Source organism: Gracilinanus agilis, chromosome 3, assembly GCF_016433145.1.
Source record: "Gracilinanus agilis isolate LMUSP501 chromosome 3, AgileGrace, whole genome shotgun sequence".
Lineage (NCBI taxonomy): Eukaryota > Metazoa > Chordata > Mammalia > Didelphimorphia > Didelphidae > Gracilinanus > Gracilinanus agilis.
This window is the reverse complement of record NC_058132.1, coordinates 226,739,846-226,767,842: the sequence shown is the minus strand read 5'-3', so window position 1 is coordinate 226,767,842 and position 27,997 is coordinate 226,739,846. Positions and strand designations below refer to the sequence as shown.

The following is a 27,997-nucleotide window of genomic DNA, read 5'->3' as shown; positions in this document are numbered from 1 at the left end:
CCACCTTACATATAAGAGAGAATGTTTTTAGGCTACAGAAGAGAAGAGGGATGATTTCAAGGACTAAGGAGGTAGTAGCATTCAGTCATTTCAATTGTGTCTGACTCTTCACGACACCATTTGGCATTTTCTTGGTCAAGATGCTGGAGTGGTTTCCCATTTCCTTCTCCAGCTCATTTCATAGATGAAGAAACTGGGGCAAACAGGATTAAGTGACTTGTCCAGGGTCACACAGCTTATAAGTGTGTGAAGTCAAGTTTGAACTTGGAGAGAGGAATCTTCCTGATTCCAGGCTTGGTGCTCTATCCACTGTGCCACCTAGCTGTCCCACTATTGTCTTTTAATACATGGTTTGCATGAATGCTGTGTTTTATGGGATATGATCAACAAAGAAAAGCACAAAAACACCAAACATTTCATAGGAAAAAAAAGTCATATTCCTCCTACTTACAGACAAGGATGAATGAGTTAATGTATCTATATTAATCAAGAACTTTCTTCCCTTTTCTCTTAATAGCATGAATAGCTTCCCACCAGCTAAAAATCATCTAGTTGTGCTTGATGGAAAAAAGCAAAAAAAAAAAAAAAAAAGAAAGAAAGATAGTTACTCCATAATCAAAGCTTAATGTCTTTACTATCTTGAAAGCTAATTTTAAAAATTATTTTAATCCCAATCTTTATTGAGTGAATAAGTCTGTTTTCCTTGTATTTACAAAGTAAGAAGTCATTTCTGCATCTCGTATTAACTACTCTTTGTCTAAGTAATATAGGTTGTTAGAGAACGAGATGATGTTCAGTCACAAAGCATTCTGTAACCTCAAATTGAACCCTTGCTTTTTTAACAGATAAACCATAAATGAGAAGTGTGGTGAAGGGAGCTGTCAATTCCTGCTCCTAGGAGGAGAGGCGCTGGTTTATCAATCAAACCCGTTACCTATCAGATAATTCCAAAGATGCTGCTAAAGTAGCCGTGGATCATCTTCCTCCTCCTTGGCCTGATTAATAACTGCTATGGGCTGCATAAAGTCAAAGCAAACTTTCCCTTTTCCAAACACAATCTCAACTGAGAAGAGACAAGACAGTGAAGAGAGATTTCTACCTGAAAGTCCCCCAGTGATTCCTGTCCAAATCACAGAAGTAACAGAAGTTGTAAAGGAAAAGGATCCTTCTTCTTCCAAGGTAGTGGTTCTAGAGTATGCCCATCGCCTGTCCCAGGACATCATGGATGAAGCGGTGAAGCAGTGGGCAGCCAACGACAGCAGGTATGGGGATATCCCATACATTGAGAGCGAGGCTGTGCCCTGATGCCCCCTGGCTCTTACTCTAGAATGGATGACTCCATGAAACTGGAGATTTAAACAGTGTACCCTGGTGCTAGTTCAAATGTAAAAGAAAGCAAAAACTGGTGGGATTAAGTACCTAGAACTCCAGCTGTATGTAAAATGTCATTTAAGTTGGTACCACAATTGCTTTGCTTGGAGAGTAGAGTACTTAAAAAAAGAAACATCTGGTGTGATCAGCGCCAGGTCAAGAATGTTTGTTCCTTCCTTTGTTTGCCTTGGATTATAGTCTGATCCAGCTTAAAGGGCCAAATGGGGTCCTGTAGCACTGATGCATTTAACTGGCTGCTCTCCTATAATCACGAGACATTCATTGCAGCATCACCAAAGAGGGAAAAAACATCACTGTTCATGGCCATTGTTTTTAAGTATGTTCTTAACTCCACTATCTAACGATGCCTGACCATTCCCCTGGAAAAGATCATCAGTCCAAAAGGGAATTTTCCCATGACGACACCACACCCGGGGCTGACCAGAGCAAGGATGTCTCTTTGCCCTTCCATGGGAAGCCTTTGCTTGCTCCAGAGAGAGAGCTAAAGAGAACAAATGTGCTTTTTATCATGAGAAAATAGTGATGCTTGAATTTTTGAAGAGGCCCATTAAGTACTCCCCTTAAGAAAACCTCTCCAGTATGTTCAAGAGAAGCACTTATCAATTAACTTTTGAGTGGCAGAGATAAACTACCATGGTTCTTAGGGTCCAAAGTGCACACGTATACACATCCCAAGTGATTAAATTGCTCAGATCCTCTATGTAGAAATCACTTCATATTTCAAATCCTAAAATGCCGGGGAACACTTAATTCTTTAAGGTGATGGTTAATGCTAAAACTGAATGAGCAGGAGACCATACTGTACCCCTACCCTTACCCCAGCTGGAAGGCGCCATTCTCAATGCTGAATTTGCATTAAGCTTTAATGACTTGACTTCCATGTCCAGAAAGTACCAGAGCAGGCAGATATTCTTCATCTTCCTCTAGAGTCCTGCCTAATTGCTGTTCTAAGCACCTCTGTTGAGTCCCGAAGTCAAGGAAGCTACCAAAAGGATTATGGTTGACTAGTGTAATAAATGAGACATTTAGCCTCAACTCAAGATCTTAAAAAAAATGAAAAAAAAGAAAAGAAAAACTCACTAAACTCTGTTTCTTCCTCACTACCTTTCCTGCAAAGCTAGCTGGCTGTGTGGCAAGTTTTAGAGAAAGTCTGAGTCTATTGTATGGGGGGCTGCTGGTCTACACCTGTCAGCATTACATGAATGATGCTGAGATGAGAAGATACTTTTCTGTTTAGATAGAAGAGTAGATTCTGGGAGACTTAGAGGTATAGGCTGTAGCATCATTCGCCTAAGTCATTGCAGTGTATTTGGGTGCCTTGCAACTCTTTCCTTCTGTCGCTTTCACAGACCTGATCCACAAGAGTAAAACGCTGCTGAGTGAACACCTTTATGGCAAAATCCTCGAAGACTTTTCCAAGGGAGCAGCTACCAAAAACCTAACAAGAAAACTTCAAAATGAATCATTTATGGTCATACCCATGGAGTCTAAGCTGGAGCCAACTCCAGTTTTCCGAGTTCTAGCTTTTCAACAAGTTTATTCCCTGTTCAGTTTCATGGGGATGGGGGAGGGCATGAATGGTCTCTTTTAAGCACACGGTTTCCAGGGCATTTGTTTAAAGCGTTGTAATAAAAACTGGGTATGAATTCTAGGACTAACCATAGAGGAGTAGCTAAAGGCTGTGCTTTACTACAATCTAGCACTGGAACGAGCCACTGAAGACTTGCTGTTAGTGTCCTCACTGCTTCTATTTCCCTTAACACCTAAGTCTAAAGAGAAGGAGAGGGAAGATAAAGCCTGTAAATAGGGATATGTGTATCTTGCACAGCAAAGCAGCCAGAGGGAAAAAAAAAAGGACACCTCTACTCACTCAAAAAATATTACTTTGAAACACAAGAGAATCCTACCTAGAATTACCATTTTAAAAAAAAGTGCTAAGTCACCATTAGTATTGATGTTCTCTTGTGTATTAAGTCCAGTTGCATTTGGACCCTTGATCAATAAAAATTACACCACTAGGCCCTTTTTAAGGAGTGTATGATTCTTAACATTCTATTTTCCCTACTATTTCAGCTACAGGCAAGGGAAATGTAGATGATCCCTGTTCATGGAAGGAGCTGAAGTTCGTGGGTCTGATGCTAAATGGAATGTCCCTCAGCTATCACTGATAACAGTATTTCCAGTAGTGGTAAATACCTGCTGAAAACATTTGTAAAGTTCACACACACTTAAAGTTGGACCAAAGCCAAACTAAAGTTGCTGCTTTTAATTAATATGTCTGAAATTCAAGACACATTTAGTTTTCATATATCACATAATGCCCTTGAAGGCTTAAGAATGTCAAATGATACAATTTGGTTTCCAGTTCTAATCTAAGAAGTGGGTAAATATACATATATATGCATACATATGTGTGTATGTGTATATACAAATAGATGAGGATTCTGGCGACCAAAGACAGCTATTTCCTGCCCCTTTACTTTTTCCATTTTCACAGTATAACCTCTTCCTGGAATATATCTATCCATCTGGAACTTGGATCCATCCATGTGATCTCTTAGTTCTAAGACCATTGCATTTGTTTTAGCTCCTGAATTCTTGGTAGGTCAGTGAAGGATGACAAATAAATGACAATCTGGGTTGCTGCCCATCCAAGACAAAGTTATTCAAAAATCCAAACTCTTTCCTTAACCCTGAACTCTACTTCAGTACAGTGTGAGAGATCTTGCTCCTAGGTGTGTTTTTTAGTCCAATACTGACCCACTGGGGCTCCTCACAAGGAACTCCACAGGCCATAGGACTTGAGAGCTCATTCTAAGCCAACCTTTATTTTTACAGATGATGAAATTAAAATCCAGGGAGACAAGGTAACTTGCCCAAGAATATGGGGGAGAAAGAATAGGATTCAAAACTGGGTGCTCTGACTAAATCCAGGGCTCTTTTGAGTCTACCATGTTGGTTCTCTAATATCACTCATATGTTGTATTTTACAAGAGAGGGACTCGAGAAGCTTCTTTGACAGCATGGCCTTGAGAACACTGAGAGCCAGAGGAGTCTGGGGTGCATAAATAAGATTATATTGTTGGTTGCTCAGTCATTATCCACATATTTTTAAAAATATGTATATATACACATACATATTGACTTAAAAAAAGAAAACACACCCTTATTTATGGATAATATGGTTTAGTTATAAGATGGATCAAATCATGTCTGCAGTAGATTTTTCACCCTATTTGATTTCTTTCTTGCCTTGGATCACTGTCCTTCATTGGCTCTTCCAAGCAGTGTGGTGGAAGCAACACTGAATTTGGGACTTGAGGACCCAGATGTCAATACTGACTCCTTAGCCAAGTGACCCCAGGCAGTTCTCCCCACCTTTCTCAGCTTTGATTCCCTTATCTGTAAAACAAAGAGCTTAGACTAGATGGTCTCCTTCCTACATTTCCTTCCAACTCTTGCCCTTATGTGAGGGCAGCCAGACATGAGAGTAGACCAACAGCAACTCGTCCTAGAAATCAGGTTTCATGTGCCCTTTGAGAAGGAAACACTTAGGAGGAAGCCATGTGAGCTTCTGGTTACTTAAAAAGGAGGTACTTCATCCAGGCTTGGGCACTGATGTGTTACGAGGAAAACAGTGATGAAACTGGAAAGGGATGGCAATGGCGGGGGGGGGGGGGGGGGTTTGATAGGACAGCAGATGTCATGGTCTGGCTGAAGAAGAGGCTACTTTCTATGCTCTAAATGGAGGTAATAAGTTTAAGGCATGGAATAGCATTTCTTTTCTTCCATCTCCCAAACCTTGTCACTTATGGGATAAAATGTGACTTTATGTAACTTGGATTTGGAATGAAACCATTCACTCAGAAAAATCCAGACATGGTAGCATTTTCAAGGGAAAGCAGAGGCATATCAGGTGAATAAAAACAACTGAGTGACAGTTCTAGGAACGGCATAGAGCCCAAAGAAATTGGGCAATTCCTCACTGAACCCACTATACGTCCACAGATTCAATATGCTCATTTTCCTACCTTTTAGGTCATTTCCCTAAGATCCCAAGGTCCTTGATTCCCAACTGCCTTAGGATCTCTTTACAAACCGTCTCTGATTTATTAACACTAAAAGCACAATTTTGGAGGGGAGGAAAGGGGAAACAAGACTATTATATCTCCCCCAAAAGAATACTATGAGGATAATTAATCCTAAAATGGCATTGTTATTTTTAAAGAAGCATGATGAATAAATGAAGTAGCATGATATTCATATCACATGATCCTGGCTAACATTTTACTGGGATCAAATTTGAGATAATAAGTTTTTATTGTTTCCCTGTTTTTAGAAATTTGACACACCAGAGATACTTTATAAGTGAGATTTACTGACCAAAACTCAGTTCTTACATAATTTTCTTCTCTCTCTTAAATAAAAGCAACGCCATTCATCCTAGACTGTAGTTGTGTGCCTGAATAGGATCTGTATTTGCTGAGGTCTCACAAGCATTGACAGCATTTTACCTTGTAAAACTAGAGTTTTCATGGGTTCCTTAGCTTCCCCATGATGGAAGCATACATATGATAGTATATTTTTACAAGTATTTTTGTGAAAACATTTTCTTTGAAACTGTACAATAAAATTCAGTTGCCATTAACTAGCTGCAAGATTTTATTCAATTAAAATAAGAAACCAACTTAGTTGTGTGCTTGGCATTTGTTCTTAACATAAGAGGACTTAACATTTCTTTCAGGAATACCGAAGTGACTCTCCTTCCCCCCCCCCCCAAAACAGTGAGTATAAATCAGCTTAGTTTTTCTGAAATAATTTCTAAGATCATTTAAAGGCCTAATATAGAGACTGTTAAATAAAAATTTTATGGTGTGTCAATAAATGTGTCCATTACAATGATATTTAAGCCTATTTTCCACATTGTTTCTATGAGTTTTCTTTGGAGGAAAAATGCTATTGACTATTAACTTAAATGAAGGGAGCTGGAATGGATGATCTCTAAAGTCCCCTCCTCCCCCATCAACTTCCAAGTCTCAGCCCTGAAGCTTTCTTCCTTTTCTTTTTTTTAAGTCTTATCTTCCATCTTAGAATCAATATTGTATACTGGTTCCAAGGCAGAGAAGAGTGGTAAGGGCCAGACAAAGGGGATTAAGTGACTTGTCCAGGATTGCATAGCTGAAAAGCGTCTGAGTCCACATTTGAACCCAGGATCTCCCATCTCTAGGCCTGGCTCTCAATCCCCAGAGCCACCCAGCTGCTCCCTGATGCTTTTTTAAATTTGAAATGTGATAGATGATAAAAACACCAAAACATCTTTGTCCAACTTCCAGGGGTGGCTTAAAAGCCTAGTCTCTCTCCTCACCCCCATGGAAGTTTCACAGGAATGTATGTAATAAAGGTTGTGTTTATAAAAAAATAAAATAAAATTTGAAATTTATTATGGAGGGAGAATAATGTACCTGCTGACAAGATGAATGAACAGCTAACATTTATATGGATATATATATGTATATTTAACATATGTGCCAGACACTATGCTAAGAGCTTTACAAATATCTCATTTGATCCTCACTACAATCCTGAGAAGTCAGTGTGCTGTTAATGATTCCCATTTTACAGATGAGAAAACAGGCAAACAGGTTAATCATTTTGCCTAGGTTCACACAGCTAGTAAGTGTCTGCAGCTGGATTTGAACTCCTGTCGCCCCGGCCCCAGAACCAACACTCTCCATTGTGCTCCTTAGCAGAACTGACCTCTGGTTACAACGATGCACTACTCTGAATTCAGGCTCCTCCAGGCTGGCAGAGAAACTTAGCATTCAGGCCTCGACATCATTTCTCACCTTCAAAAATGGTTTTTACAGTTTTAGTTCCTCATCTGTCCATGCCAGTCATGCAAAGGCCTATTTTGAACAAAATCTCTCTTGTTTTCATCTGATTTCATCTTCTGGATTGGATCCTTCTGTTGGGACAAAGGCTATGTGTGACATCAGCCTACGCTCCCGGAAACTGTCTGGATGCCCAACTGTGAACAACCAAAAGGGTCCCCCAACCTCAGGGCCCAAGATCAGAACCCAGAGATTGTCTCAGTTTTTCCACTGTCTGGGCACTCTCATACCCTTGGAAAGTCCTAATTTTAGATGAAAAGCGCAGCACAAAATTGGTCAGAGCTCTAGTGTGTCCCCCGTTTGAGGAGGGACAAGTTCTCTCAACCTTTATGCTTCCCTCTTCTGGCTCGCTACCCAAAGCTAGGCCACCCCTTGGAGAGTGATGTCTAGGGCAAAGAGCCTTGCTTTCGACTTTGAGCTGAGCTCAGGCATTTTTCCTGGATCCCTGATTTGGGATGAAATCCATCCTGAGAACCTGTCTCTGGCTGTCCCCCAAATGCTCTGTAATTCAGAATGCTGTGCTTCTTGAAAAATAAGTGGCCAAGATTAAAAATAAAAAAGCTGGTGGGTGGTCAGGGAGAAAGATTTTTTGAACATTTCATCATACCTGAAGACAGGCTTAACTTTCTAAAATGATTATGTAAATAGAATCACTAGGTCGATAGTACTCCATTACATTTTCTTGATTTATGTTAAAGGGAAAAGCAAGAGGGATGTAGTGGGAAAATAAAGGAGATTCAAAAATACAGCTGAGACCTCTGAAGTGGAGGTTAATAGGTTGCCCAAGGAGAGGCCAAGGAATCCAAGTCAAGAAGTCAAGGCTCCCATGGTGTTCAGTAAGTGGGCCTGGGCCCCTGAGTGGTCACTGTATTTCCAGCCTGGAGAACCAGTCAGCAAATATTAAGTCTCTACTATGTGCTAGCAGTGGGCTAAGTGCAGAGGTACAAACAAAGACAAAAGACAGTCCTTGCCCTGAAAGGGTTCACAATCTATGGCTGTGACAATCCATTTGTGCCAGTAAATAATTATGTATAAAAAATTCTACAGGATAAATAGGAAACAGTCAACAGAGAAGGACAGCTAGAATATAGAGAGATGGAGAAAGACTTCCTGTTGAAGATGGAATTCATTAAGCTGGGACTTGAGGAAAGACAGGGAAGCCCCAAGTGAGAGATGAGGGAGAATGTCCCAGGCATGAGAAATGGACAGGGAAAATGCCCAGAAATGAGAGATGGAGTGTCTTGTATGTGTCATTGCCAGGAGCCCAGTGTCAACGGATTGAAAAGTTTGTGGAGGGGAAGGGGTGACCAGGTTGGGGCAGTATCTGAATTCAAAAGGACTTGTATTCAAGAGATGTCACACTGGTGAAACAGAGTGACCTTGACAAAAGGTTGGATAGAAAGGAGGCAGGGAGAGGCAAGATATGGGAGTCGAAGATTGTTTTCATGCTGCAAGCCTGAATGACTAGGAAAATGGTGGTGCTCCCAGCAATGAGGAATTTTGGAAGAGGGAAGGGTTTGGGGGCAGGAGCAAGGGGAGATAACACATTGGGTTTAAGATGTCTATAGGACATCCAGTTTGAGATGTCTAATGGGTCAATGGAGAGGTAAGACTAGAAGTCTGCAGAGAGGCTGGCTCAAGGTAGGTAAATTTGAAAATTATCAACGCTGAATGCATGAGAGCTGTTGAGTTCACCGAGTGAAATAATATAGAGGGAGAGAGAAGATGACCCAGGACAGAGGACGTGGGATACCCACAGAAGGCTGGGGGTAGTCAGATGGGTAAGAGGAGAATGAAGAGAGATTCGTGTCCTGAAATACCAGAGAATATCCAAAAGAGGGTAATCAACAGAGTGAGAGGCTACAGAGAGTTCAAAGATAAAGAGAGAGAAAAAGGGTCGTTGGATCTGGCGACTGAGAGGTCATTGGTGATTTTGGTAAAAGCAGCTTTGGTTGAATGATGAGATTGGAAGCCAAACTGTAGAGAGTTGAAAAGGGAGTGAGAGGAGAGAAAATGGAGGAACCTGGTATAGACCGCCCTTCCAATTTTAGCCTGAAAAGGTAGGAGAGAGGTACAGTGATAGCTAATAATAATTTTTGTTATTTGGTCATGTCTGACTCTTCATGCTTTCTTTTGGAGTTTCATTGTCAAAGATAATGGAATGTTTTCCATTTCCTTCTTTGGCTCATCTTACAGATGAATAAACTGAGGAAAACAGGGTTTTCCTAGATTTGCCTAGAGTCAGTCATATTACCTCGTGTCTGAAGCCAAATTTGAACTCAGGAAAATGAGTCTTCTTGACTCCAGAACCAGCACTCTACTGTGCCACCTTACATCCCTAGTAATAATAATAATAGTAGTAATAGCCAACATTTATATACTGCTAAGTGCCAGGCACTGTGCTTTACAGTTATCTCATTTGATCCTCACAATAACCCTGGGAGGTAGGGGCTATTATTATCCTCATTTTACAGATGAAGAAACAGAGGCAAACAAAGGTTAAGTAACTTACACAGCTAGTAAATGTCTAAGGCTGGATTTGAACTAAGCTCTTACTGACTCTAGACATGGTACTCTATCCCCTGCACCACCCTGCTGCCCTAGTGAACAAGGACCCAGAGATGAAGGAGGTTGGGCAGCCTTGGTCATGTATGTAGGCAGTAGGGAAATAGCGGATGGGGAGAAACTGAAGATAAGGGAAAGACTGATGGGGGGTGGGGAGGATGAGGAGGAGAGGGACAATAGGCTGGAGAAGATGGGAGGGAATGGCATTATAGGCACAGGGAGAGGCAAGGAGAAACATTACCTCATCATGAGAGATGGGTGGAAGAGACAGTAGTAAAAGGCATCTGGGTGGTATGAAATAAGAAATAGGGTAGGGGGAGCTCAAAGTGAACAGCCTCAATTTTCTTCTAGAAAATATAAGGCAAGTTTCTTAGCTGAGGAGGTAGGAAGAAGAGGAGCCCACAAGAGGCTTGAGAGGGATGAAAAGGCTTGGAAGAGCCATTGTGGTAATGGGGATCGGGAGTTAATTAGGGAGGCATAAAGGGACTAAGCCACGAGGGTGCAGTTGAGGTTGTGTCATGTCATACTGTCATGAACCCCATCAGGACAGTTGCCTTATTTCACCAATATCGGGCAACTCCTGCGTAAGGGCAAAGACAGCCACTGAAGAGAATGATCCAAGGCCAAGGCTTGGCAGGGCACAAGCAGCAATGCAATGAAGGGACAAAGAACTCAAGGCTAGTACAGAGTTGAACAGGTGCACTAAGGTGTCAAGCTAGAGAAAGGAGGAGATTGTGGTGAATGCAGGAGCAATGGCTTGGAAGAAAAGTGAGAGATCAAGGGACTGGAAGAGCCTGGCATAGTGATGAAAGACTGAGGGAAGAGCAAGAATGATTAGAGATTGTGATCAGAGAAGGCAATTTCAGAGTTGATGGCAAGATCAAAGATAGGGCCATCTTTGTGTGTGGTTGTAGAGTGGAGGGCTGTCATGGGAAATAAGTGAGCTGATGCAGGGTTAGTGTTTGAGGGCATATCAAGGTATATGTTGAAGTCCCCTAAAATGAAGGCAGGAATTGGGGAGGAGAGAAAGATTGTGAGCCAAGAACTGAATTCACTGAGAAAAGACAAACCTACATGTCTATAGTTGTGGATCCTAGAAGCTTTAAGAAGAGAGGTTACTAAATGATGATGATGATAGGGAAGGAACCTGGAGCTAGTGATGGGAAGCAAGGAGTATTCCACTTTCCCTACCTCAACTAGTGATTGAGGGAAATGAGTTAAATGCAGATACCTGCCAGAAAGGCTGGCCAGGGAGGCAAAATCATCAGGGTAGCTTTTGGTTGGGACTTTGGGAGAAGCGGTGGGAGGTTGAGGGGAATGGGGAAAAGTTGGTTAGTGAAGGATGAAGAATGTGGTTTCAGCAATGATGACCTATGGGGTTTTAGAGTCACTGAGATGAGGAAGAGTATGGAAAAGCATTAATTGTTCATGGGTAGGACGAGCTAATATAATATAAATGACCAGAACATCTTATCCCACCCAATCCTGGGACTTAAAGAAACTGAGGCCAAGATGGGGAGAGTATGACTAGGGGGAGAAATTAGTTAGTCATTAAGTGAATATTTTATAGAAATGTTTAAAGTCAACAGTATAATGTTCTCCAGGAGGGGTCCTTCAGAGTCCTGAACAGTTCAAGTAAAGGGTGAGAACTTGAAGCAGAAAGGATGGTAATTAATACTCTTTCCCCCAAGGCAAGAGATCAAGTTGGATACTTGATGGAATGGTACCGTCTCCCTTCATCTTAGTGATGAGAAACCAGTATGATGGAAGAGCACTTTCTTCCCTCCAGAGGCTGGAGATCAGATAGGAGTTTTGAGTGGCAAGATGGCAATTTGCCCTCCATCAGGTAGGAGACTCCTGGAGATCAGGCAGAAGACGCATGGGGCACAATGGTGATATACCTTCTTCTCTTCCTTACAGTGACTGTAGGTCAGGCACAAAATGCACTGGGCACCATGGTAATGAGCCCTCCTCCTGCTCTTATTGGAGACTGGATAGCAGGCAGGAAACTTGCAGAGATGTCTAAATGCATCATAAATACATACATACATACTATACATACATACACACATAAAAAAAAGTAGAGGTAGTAACAAAGGGAAATTCTTTCTGAATTTGATTCTCACCAGCAACAAGGAACTGATTGATGGGGTGGAAATGCTGGACACTTTGGGGAAAAATAGCTCCTCCATCTTCTGTAATGGAGGATTACCAGGGAAGTTAACTAAATTATCTGTGGGTTCACAATGGGGTGAGGGAGACAGGAATGACAGATGGACAGGACCAAACAAGGTTGGGAGACCAGGGTTTACTGCTAAAGGAGGTGACTGCTACTGAAGTGGCAGTTGGGCCCAACTGCCACCCTGCAATATCTAGTCTAGGCCTATGGAAACCAGCAAGTAAAAGGCAAAGGTTTATAACAGTTTAATTGTGGGAAACAATAATAAAGGGTGGGAATAAGGGATTTTATTCTTACAAGCTAAGGGCAAACCACAGGGTCAAGGGAGGGACTTATCTACACTAATCTAAGACCTAAGCCAGGCAAGGCCCAGAGAATAACAGGACTGGAGTGGGAATCTTCACAGTAGAGTCCAGAGATGTTTTCAGGAAGCCAGGAACCAATTCCTCCAGAATAGATGGTCCAAAGTAGCCCAGTAGGGAGAGGAAGTCTGCAAGCTGTCCACCAGATCGCAGATTACTCCCTACTCAGTGCTGTCATGCAGGATAGATGTCCTCTGCTTCCAACCTTCACCACACTCCAGGATCCCAGGGAGTCAGGGTGCAACTCCACTAGCTCTGAGGTCTCCCAGGGAATCAGTTACTACTTGTCCCAACCACCATGGAGTCCCTCTCAGAGAGCAAGAACCACTTCCTGCTTCCCCATTCCATCTTGGAATTCTCCAGCCTTTCCTGCTAGGTCTAATACTAATACTAAGCTAATAACTAAGTAATAATTTTCCTCACAACACTTAGCATTTGCAATAAAGAAGAAAGTCACCAGAGCCCAATATGAATTATAGATTTAGGGCAAAAGTACATTTCATAGAGTTAAGAGAAAGGATGGAATCCCATGGCCTAAGAGGACAATCAACTGAGGAGAAATGGGAAGTTCTCAAGATCAAAATTCTTAGCAAAAAGACCCAAAGAAACATCAGTTCCATCAGGAGAAAAACCATATTTTAGGGATCATTTTGATAAGATAGATAATTGTAGAGGAGAGGAATGCAAAGGGCCTTGAGATCTCATGTGAAAATTGATTAAAGAAAACTTTAATCTAGGAAAGCTGCTTCTACTGGATAATTTTATGATATGTGATATAATTTTCTGTGAAGGTGAGAATGGCCATTATGTAAAAAATGGATCAAAGTGCAGAACACAGAGCAATAGGATGGGTAGAGGGTGCAGAGAGAGATTTAGACTTGATGCAAGAAAATGCTTCCTCACCATTAGAGCTATCCAAAAGAATGAATTGCCTTCGGAAATCTTAGAACTGTAGATTTAGGGTGTGAAGGGCCTTAGAGGTCATATAATTCAATTTTATTTTGCAGGAGAATCTGAGATCCAGAGAGATGAGGACACTTGCTCAATGTCACATAGCTAAAAAGTAAAACTTTGGAATTTGAACTCAAGTTCTTTATCTCTATATATGCACTCTTTCTCTCAAGTGAATGATGATACACCTGAAAAAGAATCTTCTCGGGGGCAGCTGGGTGATTCAGTGGATTGAAAGCCAGGCCAAGAGACAAAAGATCTCAGGTTCAAATCTGGCCTCAGATACTTCCTAGCTGTGTGACCCTGGGCAAGTCACTTAACCCCCATTGCATAGCCCTTACCACTCTTCTGCCTTGCAGCCAATACATAATATTGATTCTAAGACAGAAGGTAAGGATTAAACATAATAATAATAATCCTCTCTCTGAGTTTAACTAGATGGCCTGTGAGGTCCCTTCTCCAATTTAGTGATTCTGTGAAAAGAAAATCCCATTAGAGATCCTTTAAAATATGTATGGTTCAACAAGACTTATGAAGATTTAAAATGACCAAAGACAGTGGATTGAGAGTCAGAGCTAGAGACAGGAGGTCTTAAGTTCAAATCCGGCCTCAGACACTTCCCAGCTGTGTGACCCTGGGCAAGTCACTTGACCTCCATTGCCCACCCTTACCACTCTTCCACCTAGGAGCCAATGCACAGAAGTTAAGGGTTTAAAAAAAATAAAATAAAATGACCAAAGAACATTATGTTGTTTTTTTTATTTTAATTTCTGTCAGAAGCATGTGAATGTTCCTGTAAGATAGCTTTTACTTCAAAAATTGCTACTCTAAACATCCTTCTATTGATCAAGTGAAAAGTATTCATTAAATGGCCATTCTGTGCCAAACAGGATAGTAGGTATTGAGGTTCTGTAGATAAAAATGAAATAGTCCCTGCTCCTAAGGATCTCTCTCTATAGTATTTTATGTAAATGTGGGGATTTTTAATGCCAGTAGAAGTTAAGACACACACACACACACACACACACACACACACACACAAAACGCACACAAAGTAATTGGGGCTAGGGTTGGCACTAAAAGTTTGGAGCACGGAGAAGGAAAGGCCTCACGTAAGACAAGCAGCAGAGAACTGTGGCAGCCCAGATTTGGTGCCTGGGCAATAATTTGCCAACCCTTGACACAGAAGGTAGCACATAATCTGGGCTTTGACAGAATATCAGAATTCTGAGGTGGGGGTAAGAAGGAAGGGCTTTCCAGGAATGCAAGGCCCAGAGATGGAATAGTGGGTACAGAGGATATTCATTTTTATTAGAATACAGAGTGCAAGAAAAGGGAGTAATGTAGAATGACCCTGGAAAGTTAGCTGGAGCCAGTGTATGATGGTCTTTAAATGGCAGACATTTGCATTTCCTCCCGCAGGGAGCAGCAAGGAGTCACTACTGGAGGTCTCTGAGCACAAAACTACATTGTCCAATCTTGACTTCAGAAGCTCATTTGACAGCTTTGTGGAAGATGGATTAGCAAGGAGAAGAGGCTTGAGAAAGACCAATTAGGAGGTGACTTTAATAGTGAAAGGGAAAGGGGGCCTAAAAGACAGTAGTGGGGAAAGAAGAATGAGAGATATGCTGGGGAGGTAGGATCCATAAGACTTGGCAAATGATTAGATATGAGTGTTGGGCAGAAAAAAATCAAGGATGATGCTGGGGTTGAGGCCCTGAGAGAAAGGTGATGGTACTCTCAAAAGAATAAATTAGGGAGACGGCTGGGTTTGAAATGCCTACACAATACCTTTAGAAGTATCCAACAGATAGTCGGGGACGTGGGTCTTGAACTCAGGAGAAGTAAAGGGTTGTGAACAGAGACCTTGAAGTACTCTCTGTAGAAATGATTATTGACCCATGGGAGCTGACTGAGGTACAGAAGGAAAGAAAAGGAGGCCCAGGCCAGAGATTGGAGGCAGAATTGTACAAAGAAGGGAGGATGTTAATGATGATCTAGCGAAAAACGGGACTGGACAGATGAACACAAGGACAACTAAGAGGGAGATGAGTCACAAGAACTCAAAGGAGAGAAAGAGTTCAGGAAAAAAGTTGCAAAGTGTCACTGCTGCTGAGAGGCCTGGGATCACCAAGGGTATCATATATACGATCATGTTAAAAGTTTTATCCCTTAAATAATTTTAATTGAAAGCATGACATGGAATAATAATTTTACCCTTTCTTGAAGCAAAAATAGCAATCCATCAAACCACAGTTAAAATATCACCACATTTTTTTCCAAGAATCTTTATTCAGTATGGTCTATATATAATGCTATACAAGATAATAAATGAATAGATTATCATATAATCAGAGGGGGAAAAAAGGACTGCCATGTCAAATTAAGCTGATTTTCTAGTCCCAAAGAGTCTACCTTCCATTTTTCTTACTTGTCTGTTCATAAGAAGCTCTGAGGTCAGTCACTGCAGTTAAAATTTGAGATCATTGCTTCCCAATGGCTTAAAGCAATCATTCACAAATTCATCAGTTACTTCTTCTAATTTAGCAGGTTTCCACTTGGGGTTCTGGTCCTTGTCAACCAAAACTGTTGAGAAAAAAAGGAAGATACAAGTAAACCTTGCCCTATCCATGCCAGGTTTTAATTACCAAAGATGTAGGCACTATCCTTTCTTTCTTCTTTAATAGTGCCCCTTTTCTTAAAAAGTTTACATTGTCTGTGTTTATTTGTAATTTGTTTTCTAGTTTGAACTCTGAAAGGTCTTGTCATTCTAGATTTCTGAGCACTGGTGACAGGACATTTGGAGCATGTTTTCAATCCTTTTAAGCCAAAGTTTTAAACCCATCTAAAGCAAAATGGAAATTGTACACCTCCCAATAACTGCTCAAGTCAATTGTACTGATATCAAAATTACCCTTTGAACTTTGGGATTAATGAAGATTTTGTTTTATAGTTACAACACGTTAGTTTTAAAAAGGTGGGAATCAGTTAACACAATTTGTTTAGAACACAGAACACTATTGGCGTCACTTAAGAGATAGAAACATTAGTTGAGTATGACAAGTATAATTTATTATCTACTAAATGTAGAGATTTATATATGTTCTAAGCATCGTTGGATATCTTCATACCATGCTGCCTACACTTTGGCCATTATTCCTTTATCCCTCTCAACCAGCACCTTGTTCTGTGACCCCAAGATGCTGGGCCCTGAATGTCTCACTCAGAAGCAGGTTTTCACACATGGCCTGGTCGACATTTTCAAACCAGGCCACTCTTCAAACTGAATTTCCAGCTATCTCTTTCTCCATTAGATTATAAACTTGAGGACAGAAGCTGTCTTACTTGTCTGGATCAGAATTCCCAAGCAATGGGTTCATTTCTCCTAACTCTCTGAAATCTGCTCATTTAAAGTCTAGTGTGAACACTTGATTATGTTTGGTATTTCCCTCCTTGGATAGCATGAACTTGTTTCCAAAGTTCTAGTCCTCTCACTTTACCAACTAGTTCCTCTCCTCGTACAGCAGAATTAGGTCTAGAATAGCAGCAGTTAGGCGCATTACTTCCTTTAATTTAAAAGATATCAGCAAGTCATCAATGTAGTATCTTAAGACATTCTAGAAAACCCAATTTTTTATGTCCTCTCTGTAATCAGCTATAATTTCTATAACATCCTCTACTTTCCAAAGTTCTCCACCTGGAAGAAATGACAAAAATACAGGAGCCCTTCATTGGATCCATTTCCTCCCCAGGATTTCACAATCACTAGATAGTAAGAGACAACAGCAGTTCTATGGACTCTGTAACAAGAAACTACCAACCACCATCCCAATCTTTCTCCCAAGTTCAGCATTAGCTTTCCTCATGCCCACTGATGCTTGTAGATCCTTCTTAATTCTATGTGGCAGGGGTTTCATTCTAAGTCGGGCCATATGCACCCTCTGGGTGAAAAATCCTCCTGTCATAGATTGTCAGGGCTATGCTACTACTTTTCTCTGTCCCTCTCCGCACTGTCGTGTGTTTATTCTTTCTATCCTCTTGCCCTCTATTTCAATTTTCCTATACTTCCTTGGAATTGTTTTCTTCTTGGACCCAAGAAGACTTTTCTTCTGACCCAAGAACTTACAGATTTGGAGAATATTTTAGGTGAAAACATCACTCTACCACAAGATAACTGTCCTTTGGTAAATAATTTTTCCCAGTTTCCACACCTATAAAATGTTCCTAGGGCCCTAAAGTTTAAGAATCTAGGAGTTTCATCTTGTAAAGCTTAGCTAAGATCCCTCATACTAAAGGAATAGGATTTTTGAAAAAGGGTGATGAAGTAAGGGGGGTTAAACAAGGATGGTAAAGGGTTTAAAAATGAGTTCCTCACTACAGTAGGAAAGAGGGTAGCCAGTTAGATGTTTCAACTGACTATAGGAAACTAACAGAATAACCACAAGTAAAACTACTTAGCTGGGAATAACATATAACAGAATAAAACCAATAATAACCAGGGAAGGTAACACAGTGGGTACAATGTATCAACCAAGTATCTGGGAAAGGAGAAAGACCAAGGAAGCTTTTGTAAAGAGAGTTTAATGACTGAACAGGGACAGGGAGTGGAGGTAAGAGGGAATAACTGTCACTAAAGACTATTGGCAATTCAGGGCTGAAGAGATGGAGATGGCTAATTCTATCACTAAACCTACAGTAGACAGCCTGGGGCAATGACTAGCTGGTCAGGGTATAAAGGTTATCTCACTAAGCTGTCCTTTGGCTCTTGTCCAGATGTATCAGCTTGTCTCGGGAACACAGGTAAAAACAGCAAATCCACTGGAGATGTCAGGGAGAAGGATGTATCTGTATGTCCACCAATACAGATAAAAATCCTATCTCAACCTGAAACTTCTTGGACTTGCTAGAAGATCTTGTAGATACTCTCAAAGCACAGAGATACCATACCCACAGGCTCTCCAGACAGTTGCTAAAATCCAACACCCCAAAAGCAAACTGTCAGCTCAGAGTCCCTGTGAAAAAGTCCCCTCTACCAACATTCAGCTCCTTCCAGCTTTGCCTGGCTAAGTCTGCTCTTTACTAATTAAGTTAAATCCTACATTTTCCCTACAACAGTGAGGAACAATTTTAGAGCAAGGGACATTGACAGGTGGATACGACAGCTTTGGGAAGTTAGAGAACAGCAAGAGCTTACAGTACTAGGTACTTGGGGAGCAATCCTAAGAAAAGAGAATGTGTGTGTGTGTGTGTGTGTGTGTGTGTGTGTATAATATGTGTGTATATTGTGTGAATACATACTTCTCTCAGCTAAGGATTTTGACTCTGAGAAAACTGAGGTCTCTTATCCCATTCTCTTCATCTCAAAAACATTTGACATATTCCCTTATTCTCTCTGCCTTTCCCTCAGTTGCCAAGGCCATTGCCTCATGAACTCATCCAAGGCAACTCATGTTGCCATGATCTCATCTCCCCCTACTTTCTTTTTTAAACTACATCTTCAAACATCCCATCTCTCTCCAATTTTCAATCTTTCCCTATCTGTCTTCGACTATGCCCAAGTCTCCCCCATCTTTATAAAAACTTCACTTGGCCCTACCATCCTCTCAAGCTGCTTTTTCTTTCCTTCCTTTTTCTGTTATACTCCTTTAAAAAACAAACAAACAACAAAACCAAACCTTTCTAGACTCCCTGCCTCTACTTTCTCTCCTTTCACCCTCTCCTATATCTGGCTTCCAATCTTATAATTCAATTTAATGTGTTCTCTCCAATGTTACCAGTAATATCATAATTGCCCAATCTGGTCCTTTCTCAGTTCTCAGTACTCTTGATTTATATGCTGTATTTGACACTTGCCCAAACTCTTCCTCTGAATATTCTCTTCTCTCTGTGTTTCCATGACACCCATCTCCTATTTAATTATTCACTCCATCTCCTTTCTTGGCTCATCATTCTTATCACAAAACTCTTTAACTGTGAGTGTTCTCCAAGGCTCTTTCCTAGACTCTCTCTGTCTCTGTCTCTCTCACATCACCTTGTCAGTTCCCATGGGTTTAATGATCAACTTTATGCAGATGACTCATATCTCTCCTTATATCCACTCTCAGGCTCTCCCCTGAGCTTCAGTCCCACATCACCAGTTGCCTATTGGACATTTCAAATTGGATATCCTAGAGATATCTCAAAACCGATTTCAATCTCTTTCTCCCAAAATCTTTTCCTCTTCCAGAATTTCCTATTTCTATCCAAGGCATCACCATCCCTTTCAATCTCCCAGGTTCACTTAATTTTGTTGAAATTCCACCACCACATCCCTTTTATATTCTGTTACAAAAACTGGCTTTCTTGGGGACAGGGGAGAAGAGAAATTTGGAAATGGAAGCATATTAAGAAAAAAGAAAAGAAGAAGCAGAAGAATAATGTACATAATGACAATGAAGTAAATTAAAATGATACTGAGAGAGGCTAAGAGATTGGTGTCTCCAGGTCAAATATAATAACCAATAAAAATTCCAGAAGACAGATAAAATGTATCTTCTTTCTCTAGGTAGCAGAGACCTTACTACCAGAGAAGATTGTGGCTTCTGCTATCATTGTCACAATCTGTTTTGCTCAATCATTTTTCTTTGTTGCAAGGTAAGGTTCTATTAGAGGAAAGGACCTTAAAAAAATTATTTATTGTGGTAGAACCTGAAGAAGAAAGAATGAATTTCATAAGTAATTAGGGCTTTTAAAAGAAGCCTTTCTTGATTTTCCTTTCCTCACTAATTTTCTTTAACTTACCTTACATGTATCTTGTCTACATGTAACTTATGTTATCTCACCTTTAATGCATAAGACTATGCATTCTTTTGAGTGCAGGAATTGTCTTTTTTTTTTTTAATTTTTTTTAAACCCTTAACTTCTGTGCATTGGCTCCTAGGTGGAAGAGTGGTAAGGGTGGGCAATGGGGGTCAAGAGACTTGCCCAGGGTCACACAGCTGGGAAGTGTCTGAGGCCGGATTTGAACCTAGGACCTCCCATCTCTAGGCCTGGCTCTCAATCCACTGAGCTACCCAGCTGCCCCAAGAATTGTTTTTTGATCTTTTTTGTAACTCAGCATCTGGCACATCTCAAAAATGAAATAAGGCAAAAATGTTAATTTAAAAAGAATCCTTATTAAAAAAAAATGTAAAATGTGTTACCCAAGTCCATTCTAAATGTGGAATAAAAAGGATAAGCACAAGTTTCAGGTGAGTGCTCATTACCTTTAAAATAAGTGAGGGCAATAATTTCCTTTTGAAAAGATCACTTAGAATTTAGAATGAGAAGCTTCCTTTAGATTAGCACCTTTTCACTGTAAATTTTAGAAGCTTGAAAACTGGGCTAAACTGAAACCAGAGCTTTCATCAATTCATGAAAATGTGCAGGGAGAAGAATGTTAAAAGTACAATATATTGTAAAAAAGTACTCTGTACTTTCAGAAATGCAACTGCCACTCTCAAGTGTCATTAGTAAATTATATCCTGCCTGCCTTTTGCATAATCAAATGGGGTGAATTCCCTCCTTAAAAAGTGGGCCCTCTACCTCACTCTGATTTCTAGGTGTCTCTTGACAACTGGTCTGTGTCTTTACCAGTTCTCCTATTTCACTGCAGTCACCACTCAGTATAGCTACACAATATCCCCTCAAGGGACTGTTAAGATTGAAGCAGCTCATTTATCTCTGCTAGGAGAAGCAGGAGAAAAGGAGGCAGGAGTTAATGTTGTGAGGAATTTTAACAATACTGAAAAAGGCAAATGTCGCAATTCATGATACAGAGTGAAATAAGCAGAATCAGGAAAACATTGTACACAGTAACAGTAATATTGTGGAATGATTAACTGCAAAAGACTTAGCCACTGTCAGCAATACAATGATCTAGGACAATTCTGAGGGACTTAAGACAAAGAATGCTATCCATCTCCAGTGAAAGAACTGTTGGAGTCAGAATGCAGATGAAAGTATACGATTTTTCACTTGTTTATCTGGGTTTATGTTTTGGGGTTTGGGTTTTATAAGATTATTCATTACAAAAATGAATATGGAAACATGTTTTGTATGATAATATATGTATAACCCAGATTGAATTGCATGCCAGCTCTGGAAGGGGAAAGGGAAGAAGGGAGGGAGACAAATTTGGATCATATAACTACCAAAAACTTATGTGGAAATTTGTTATTACATGTAATTGGTAAAAAAAAATTTCTTTTTTTTAAGTTGCAATTCAAAACTGTTCCCTTATGGGTCTCATGTTGCAGCCTGATAGTTTGAGATTCTTCTTTATGAGAAAACTAAATATATGACATGTATTTATGCATATATTCATGCATGTGTATGTATATGTCATATGTATGTAACCTCCCCGCTCTAGCCCTAAGTGAGCACACAAAGGCAGTTACCTATAATACATATAAATATAAATATAATACCTATAATAAAAGGTAGATAAGACAGAAAGAATAAAGGTAAAATAGGACAATCTTGAAATATCCCCTTTTCTTTTTGAAAATGTCTTCCCCTGTGAGAGTGCTGAATAATCCCATTATTTCCCCAAATTAATGCTGAATTTAAAACATTATAACTCATAAAATAAGTAACATAATGAATTGATTTTTGTTTTTTTCCAAAGCATAAAAGCACAAGGGCAGAATTCCCCTGATTTTTGCCATCACCTTTCTTTAGCTTCAAGAGCAGCATCTATATTCCCTAAGATTAAGATTAGTGACAATTTCGCTTTTGGAGCGCATCCTATAAGATGGCTATCAGCTCAGATTCCATTATGAAAGCAGTCCTGGCTCACCAGTTCTGCTGACATCACCTGCTTTTATTTTCTTCTGCAGCCAGGCACAGGAGGGCTACTCTATACAGCATTGCCAGAACTGTGCCTTTATTTTATGAAGTTGTATTTAAGAAGGAGCTTCTGTGGAATAGAAATGGGTCAGAATGTTCCACTTAGTACAGCTGAAGATTCTCTTATAATCATGACAAAGTTCTATTAAAGAAGTAAGTAAATACAGCCATAACCAGCACCATCAGCACTTGGAGCAACCGGCACCAAACTGATCCAGCAGAATGATAGGTGTCCTCAAACTGACTTGGTAGCATTACCTGTCCTTAAACCTTTTAAATCTTATTAAATAGAGGTTTTGTTTTTACTTCAGTCTCCATAGTGTGTTACTGTTGGCCATTTTTACTAGGCCAAACCTGTTACCAAATGATTTAACAGCAACAAAAGAGACAATCTATCACTAACTTACCTAACAAAACACTACCAACAGAAGTGACTGAGACAGGGTAATTACTATAGTGGCTCAGGGAGTACAATCGCAGAGCTGTGAGAGACCTCGGAAAGTGTACTCTATCTCTAAGATGGGGGATCATGTGGCCTTTCTACTCTAACAGAGGCAGAAAGAGATTCAGTAAGGCTTCTTCCCTTATGGGAGGGGAAAGAACAGTACACAGGAGAGAGGGAAAGAGAAACCCTGGCAAAGGGACATGGTGGATGGGGATTTCCTTATGAAGCAGAGGGATAAGAGTGTGTGTGTGTGTGTGTGTGTGTGTGTGTGTGTGTGTGTGTGTGTGTTTGGGGGGGGGGGAATGCTTTCTAAAAATGGTTCCTGCTGAATTAGCATCAGAGCTTGAGAGGTCCACTCATTCAAATCTATTCTGCTGAATTTTTGGACCCTCTAAATTTCCCACCCTGTGACAAAACTCCAGTAGCCCAGGGCTTGTTCCAGCTCTGCCTTTAAAGTCCTTAAACATGGCCTGCAGATAGTCTAGGTTTTCAAAGATTATGCCCTGGAAGCATGAATGCTGGTGGGTCTTACACACTAAGAAGGTGTGCTTGTCACCTGAGACCTGTCCTAGCCTACTGAAGAGAGTCTAATAGTGACCGTTACTTAGCAGAATATTTGGCCAGAGAAATTTATGAAGACTCTTTACTAATGTATCAAGAGGATGGGGTTTGAGGGAATAGAGGCAATGTCTACACTGGTGAAATCATGGCTCTTTCAAAGTCTCAAAGCATCAAGAATGATGATTTTACTTGGTTTCAAGGTATGGAGTAGATGTTTGAGATAATAAAAGCTGTAAGACTACTTTTCTGTGCAATCCATTTGTTTTTTGAACAGATGCTTTATTTTCTCCTTTTTTCTTTGAAAAGAAATGAGCATTTTTGCTTACGCTTTGAAGTGAATCATAAACAGAACTAAACTTTTGAGGACAGCACATGTAGTGCATCTGTTTATCTAGTCCTACATATTAACTTAATGCTGTTGCCTTCCTGCTCTATGTCAGAAAAATGAGAAAACTAAAACAGTAGTGAATCTCTGTTTACCATTTACATGGCAAAGCCTAGTGTTTAGGAATTTAGATTCTTTAAATTCCTCTCAGGTCAATACAAGTATTTCCAGACCTGGACTATTATCCAACTTACATATTTAAAAATTATTAATTAATGAGTTTATTAAATAATTGACCTCATAAGACAGAAATTATTACATGTCCCATTTTCTAAAATGGCTAGTAGTGATGAAGTATTTTGCTAGCCTGAGAAAAAATTATCACTGACAAACTATCATCTCTGACCACAGCACACATTTCCAGCCTAGCCCTAATGGGCAAATAAAACCACCCAAGAAGGGAAAAAGAATCATTTCCTTACTTGCTCGAACGCCTTCATAAAAGTCATGGCCTCTCTGAAAGTTAAGGAAATAGAAATTAACTTGGGTAATATCATGGACATTTGAAACACAAAATTTTCACGACAGTTCATATAATCTTGTTTCTGATTAAATGAGAGACAAAAGTATCTCTTTTAGCACTAACTGTATTGTATTGTAAGCAGAGAAGAGGAAAACATACTGGTTATTTCTTATTGTCATTTAAATTCTTGACCCTTTTTTTAGTTCTAATTGTTAGTTTGTTTCCGGGGTAGGGGGCTTTTTTATATATCAGGCAGGTATTTCTTCACTCTTTAGCTGTTGTCTGCTAAGCAGAGAACCGAAGTCCGGTAGATGACTGCAGGTTGGGCACAGATACTATCCCTGCTCCAGAGCCTCTAATATCTTTCTTTGTTCCATTCCCCTTTCCCAAGACCACATATCTTATTTGCATTCTTATGCCAGTTGTTTTGCTCAGTACTTTAATTTGTCCTTTGGTAATAGTCATAGATCTTCAAAAGTGACTAATTCATTCTTCTTACAGCAAAATGCTCATTTAACGGGCACTGGGCAAAATCCAGACACAGAGCTAGGATCCTGCCTATCAGGATCTTACACTAGGGGAAGGCATGTGACGAGATCCTTAAATATGCAAATGTGAGTCTTCTTTTAAAAAATAAAGAGACCAATAAGTGCATAGCATGTATGATTATGGAATCTACTTTTAAAATATACTCAGAATAGCATTTTAAAACCCTTCCCTTCTGTCTTACTATATATTGGTTCTAAGACAGAAGAGTGGTAAGGCTAGGCAATGGGAGTTAAGTGACTTGCCCAAGGTCACACAGCTAGGAAGTATCTGAGGCCAAATTTGAACCCAGGACCTCCTGTCTCTAAGCCTGGCTCTCAATTCAATGAGCCACCTATCTGCTCCCAGAATAGCATTTTTCAATGATAAAAAAAAATATGCTATTAACCCTTTTGTTCCCAATATTAGATTTGCTATGGCATGAGCACACAATCACTTAATATAAAATCATGAATTGTGGCAACTCTGAGCAGCACCCCTTGTAACCAAAGCCAGCCAGTTTATGTGCTGGCACAGACTAGGCACTTAATAAATGTTTATTGACTACTGACCATGTTGTGCTTCCAAGTTCCCAGGCATAAAAAAATTCTTACCAAGCATGCTTGACTCAGCCTATATTCCATAATTAACACTTCTGTTAAGTTCTTTGAAGACCCCTCTGTCAACTGTCTTAATGAGATCTTTAAGGAGGCCGGAGACATTTTTTTAATTACCTGTTGAGACAAAGGGTTACTCACATATTTATCATCTCTTTACCACCTATTTAAGCCAACATAATCTTTATCTGCACATAGCCTCTACCTACAGCAACATTGCTTACTGGATGGAATCAGGAAGATCTAAATTCAAATTCTACCTAAGAGATTTTTTATTTTGCATGACCCTAGGTAAGTTGCTCCATTCCTGTAGGCTTTAATTTCCTCATCTGTACAATAGAGATGTTAAGAATAGCAGCCATTATCACCCAGTTGCGAGAGTAAACTGAAATAATATGAAAAGTGTTTTACAAATCTTAAAGCATTATGTAAATGCTAACTAGGTCATTAAATATTCAATACAATGAAAACTACATAAACGAAGACATAATTCTAATACTTCCATTTCCTTACATGTGTGAAGTTATGCCTCATAGCCTCAGTTTTCTCATTTCCCTTCATAGGGTCAAGTGAGGCTCAGGTATTACTATCATTACTATTAAAAAACTATAACTGGAGTTCTAACAAATTTCGTATATGTGTAGATTATCTTTTGATCTGTAGCCGTAGTGTGCATATTATGTGTGCACATACATGCACAAACATATGAACTCTAGGGGGTGATTTTTTAGCTAATTGAGTTGAGGGAATTTGTCACTAAGTCCAGAAATGATGAAAAAGGCTCTCTACCGTTACAGAAAGAACTGATAGAGCCTGAATGCAGACTGAAGCCTGCCATTTTTCACTTTATTTCCTCCATGAATTTTTCTAGAGTAATATGTGTCCTTTTTTACAACATGATAAACATGAAAATATGTATTATAAGATAACATATGTATAACCTATATCGTATTACCTGCTGTCTTGAAGATGGGGAAGGGGTAGGAAGAAGGGAGAAATCATGGATTGCAAAAGGTCAGAAAACAATAATTGAAAATTATATCAACATGTAATCTGGAAAAAAATATTAAAAATGAATCAAAGGAAGAAAAAAAGAAAATTCTAATTATAGATTGCAGGTTCTCTATTGCATTGACACGTTCAACTACAGAAAGAAATACTATATACTGTACTCCATAAAAAGCCTAAATGAGTGGAGGACAGGATGTTATTTATAAACCACCAGTGCTCAGGTCTCAATTTTTCTAACAGTCTTGATAACATTTACTGAACTTTTCCTGCATCTATACTGTCCATTACAATTGTGGGCCCCAAAGCTACCACAAGTCTAAAGAAAAAGGGAATATTATGGAAAGAGTGCGTAACCATCAGTTAAGGGAAACTGTCCAGAAGAACCCTTTATGGACCAAAGGTTCAGAAATTTAGAACTGAAAGAGACCTTAAGAGGATATCTAGTCTGACCTCTTCATTTTAGAGATGAGAAAAACTGAACCATTGAGAGAGGTTAAGTGACTTGTCCTAGCTAAGAGATAATAAAATAACAGCAACTAACAGAGTATTTTAAGGTTTGTAAAGCATTTACTCATGCATTTGACTCTCCCAGAAATCCTGCGATGTAGATGTTCTTAATATCTCCCATTTTACAAATGAGCAAACTAAAGCAGAGAAAAATTAAAGTCTTAACCCAGCCATTGATACATAGGCATGTATCAAACACTTAGTAGGTTCTAGGCATGTTGATAAAATACAGAAGTGAAACAACCTCTGCCATCCAAGAGCTTAACGAGTGCCAACTCTTCTCTCTCTCCAACATATAAACACTGACAAATATGTCAGCGGGTCCTGAGGCTTGTTTGTTCCAGTAACTGAATTCAGCAAGAATGACAACTGACTATTTTTCATAAATGAACTCCTGACTTCAAGTTGCAGGAATGTATGTATTGTCATCCCTAGGCAGCACTTTTAATTTCATTATACAAAAGGGCTTGGTAAAAATCAATCACTGGCATCTGGTCAGGATTTTCTCTACCAGTTAGCCCAGTGAAGTAGCTCACCCTTCAGTGGTGCCACAATATGACATTTATTTATATGATCCTCCTACATTCCTCAGTATTTTCGTATCAAACGTCTGGTTAATATCCTCATGTCTACTTCATGGTTCTGCATTATTACAAGCTTAGAAATGAAATACAATTTGAAGTCCTCCAAAGAGCAAAAAAAACTATGGATGAGAGAGCGTAAATGCTTTGTCCAATGTTCCACAGGTAGTGAGTTGGGATTTGAACCCAGATTCAGCATTCTTTCTACTATACCATACTGCTCAAAAACAAAGAAATAGTTTTAATGTTTTTAAACTAAGTTAGCTAAATGTCACTATAGGAAATTTATTGTTTCTGATGATGTTAAGAGCATCCTCTTCCCATCCTTTAATTTTGAACAATCTCTTTTAAACTAAGAAACTACAACAAAATTTTCTGAAAACCTAAGTTTGAATCAAAAGGAGGAAATTTTAGGCATTATAACTGGAAGAATTAGATGCTAGATTTAATCTATTCTTATTCAAAAGATGGCATTATATGCTAAGCAGAGATGCCACAAAACATTATCATCAACAATACACAGCTTCTGATCACTTAGCATTGCTGCAGACCTACATAAAACAGTTTGTCAAGTGCTGTGATCCCGACACTACCCTACTCTCGGCTCAGCTCTTTTTTCATAAATGTATTCTGAAATAACATTTAGTTCTTTATATTTGATAAGTTCTAGAAGCACCTGAATGTCTTGGCTAAC

The 27,997-nt window shown here is 39.7% G+C and overlaps 2 protein-coding genes across 2 annotated transcripts in view; one reads left to right on the top strand and one right to left on the bottom strand.

Moving 5' to 3' along the window:
- The first annotated feature begins 222 nt into the window (after positions 1-222).
- Positions 223-3,166, top strand: C3H2orf88 (chromosome 3 C2orf88 homolog). Its single transcript, XM_044666448.1, has 2 exons — positions 223-1,262; positions 2,742-3,166. Exons 1-2 carry the CDS (start codon positions 1,012-1,014, stop codon positions 2,758-2,760), a joined length of 270 nt encoding a protein of 89 aa, XP_044522383.1. The 5' UTR covers positions 223-1,011; the 3' UTR covers positions 2,761-3,166.
- Positions 3,167-15,596: 12,430 nt separating this feature from the next.
- The window catches only part of HIBCH (3-hydroxyisobutyryl-CoA hydrolase), a 94,926-nt gene continuing 82,525 nt past the window's right edge, over positions 15,597-27,997 (bottom strand). The window contains exons 12-14 of the mRNA XM_044669698.1: positions 25,202-25,321; positions 24,022-24,055; positions 15,597-15,926 (exon numbers count right to left, since the gene is read on the bottom strand). Of these exons, the coding sequence (XP_044525633.1) occupies positions 15,811-15,926; positions 24,022-24,055; positions 25,202-25,321 (270 nt within the window). The 3' untranslated portion in view covers positions 15,597-15,810. The remainder of the gene's footprint in view (positions 15,927-24,021; positions 24,056-25,201; positions 25,322-27,997) is intronic.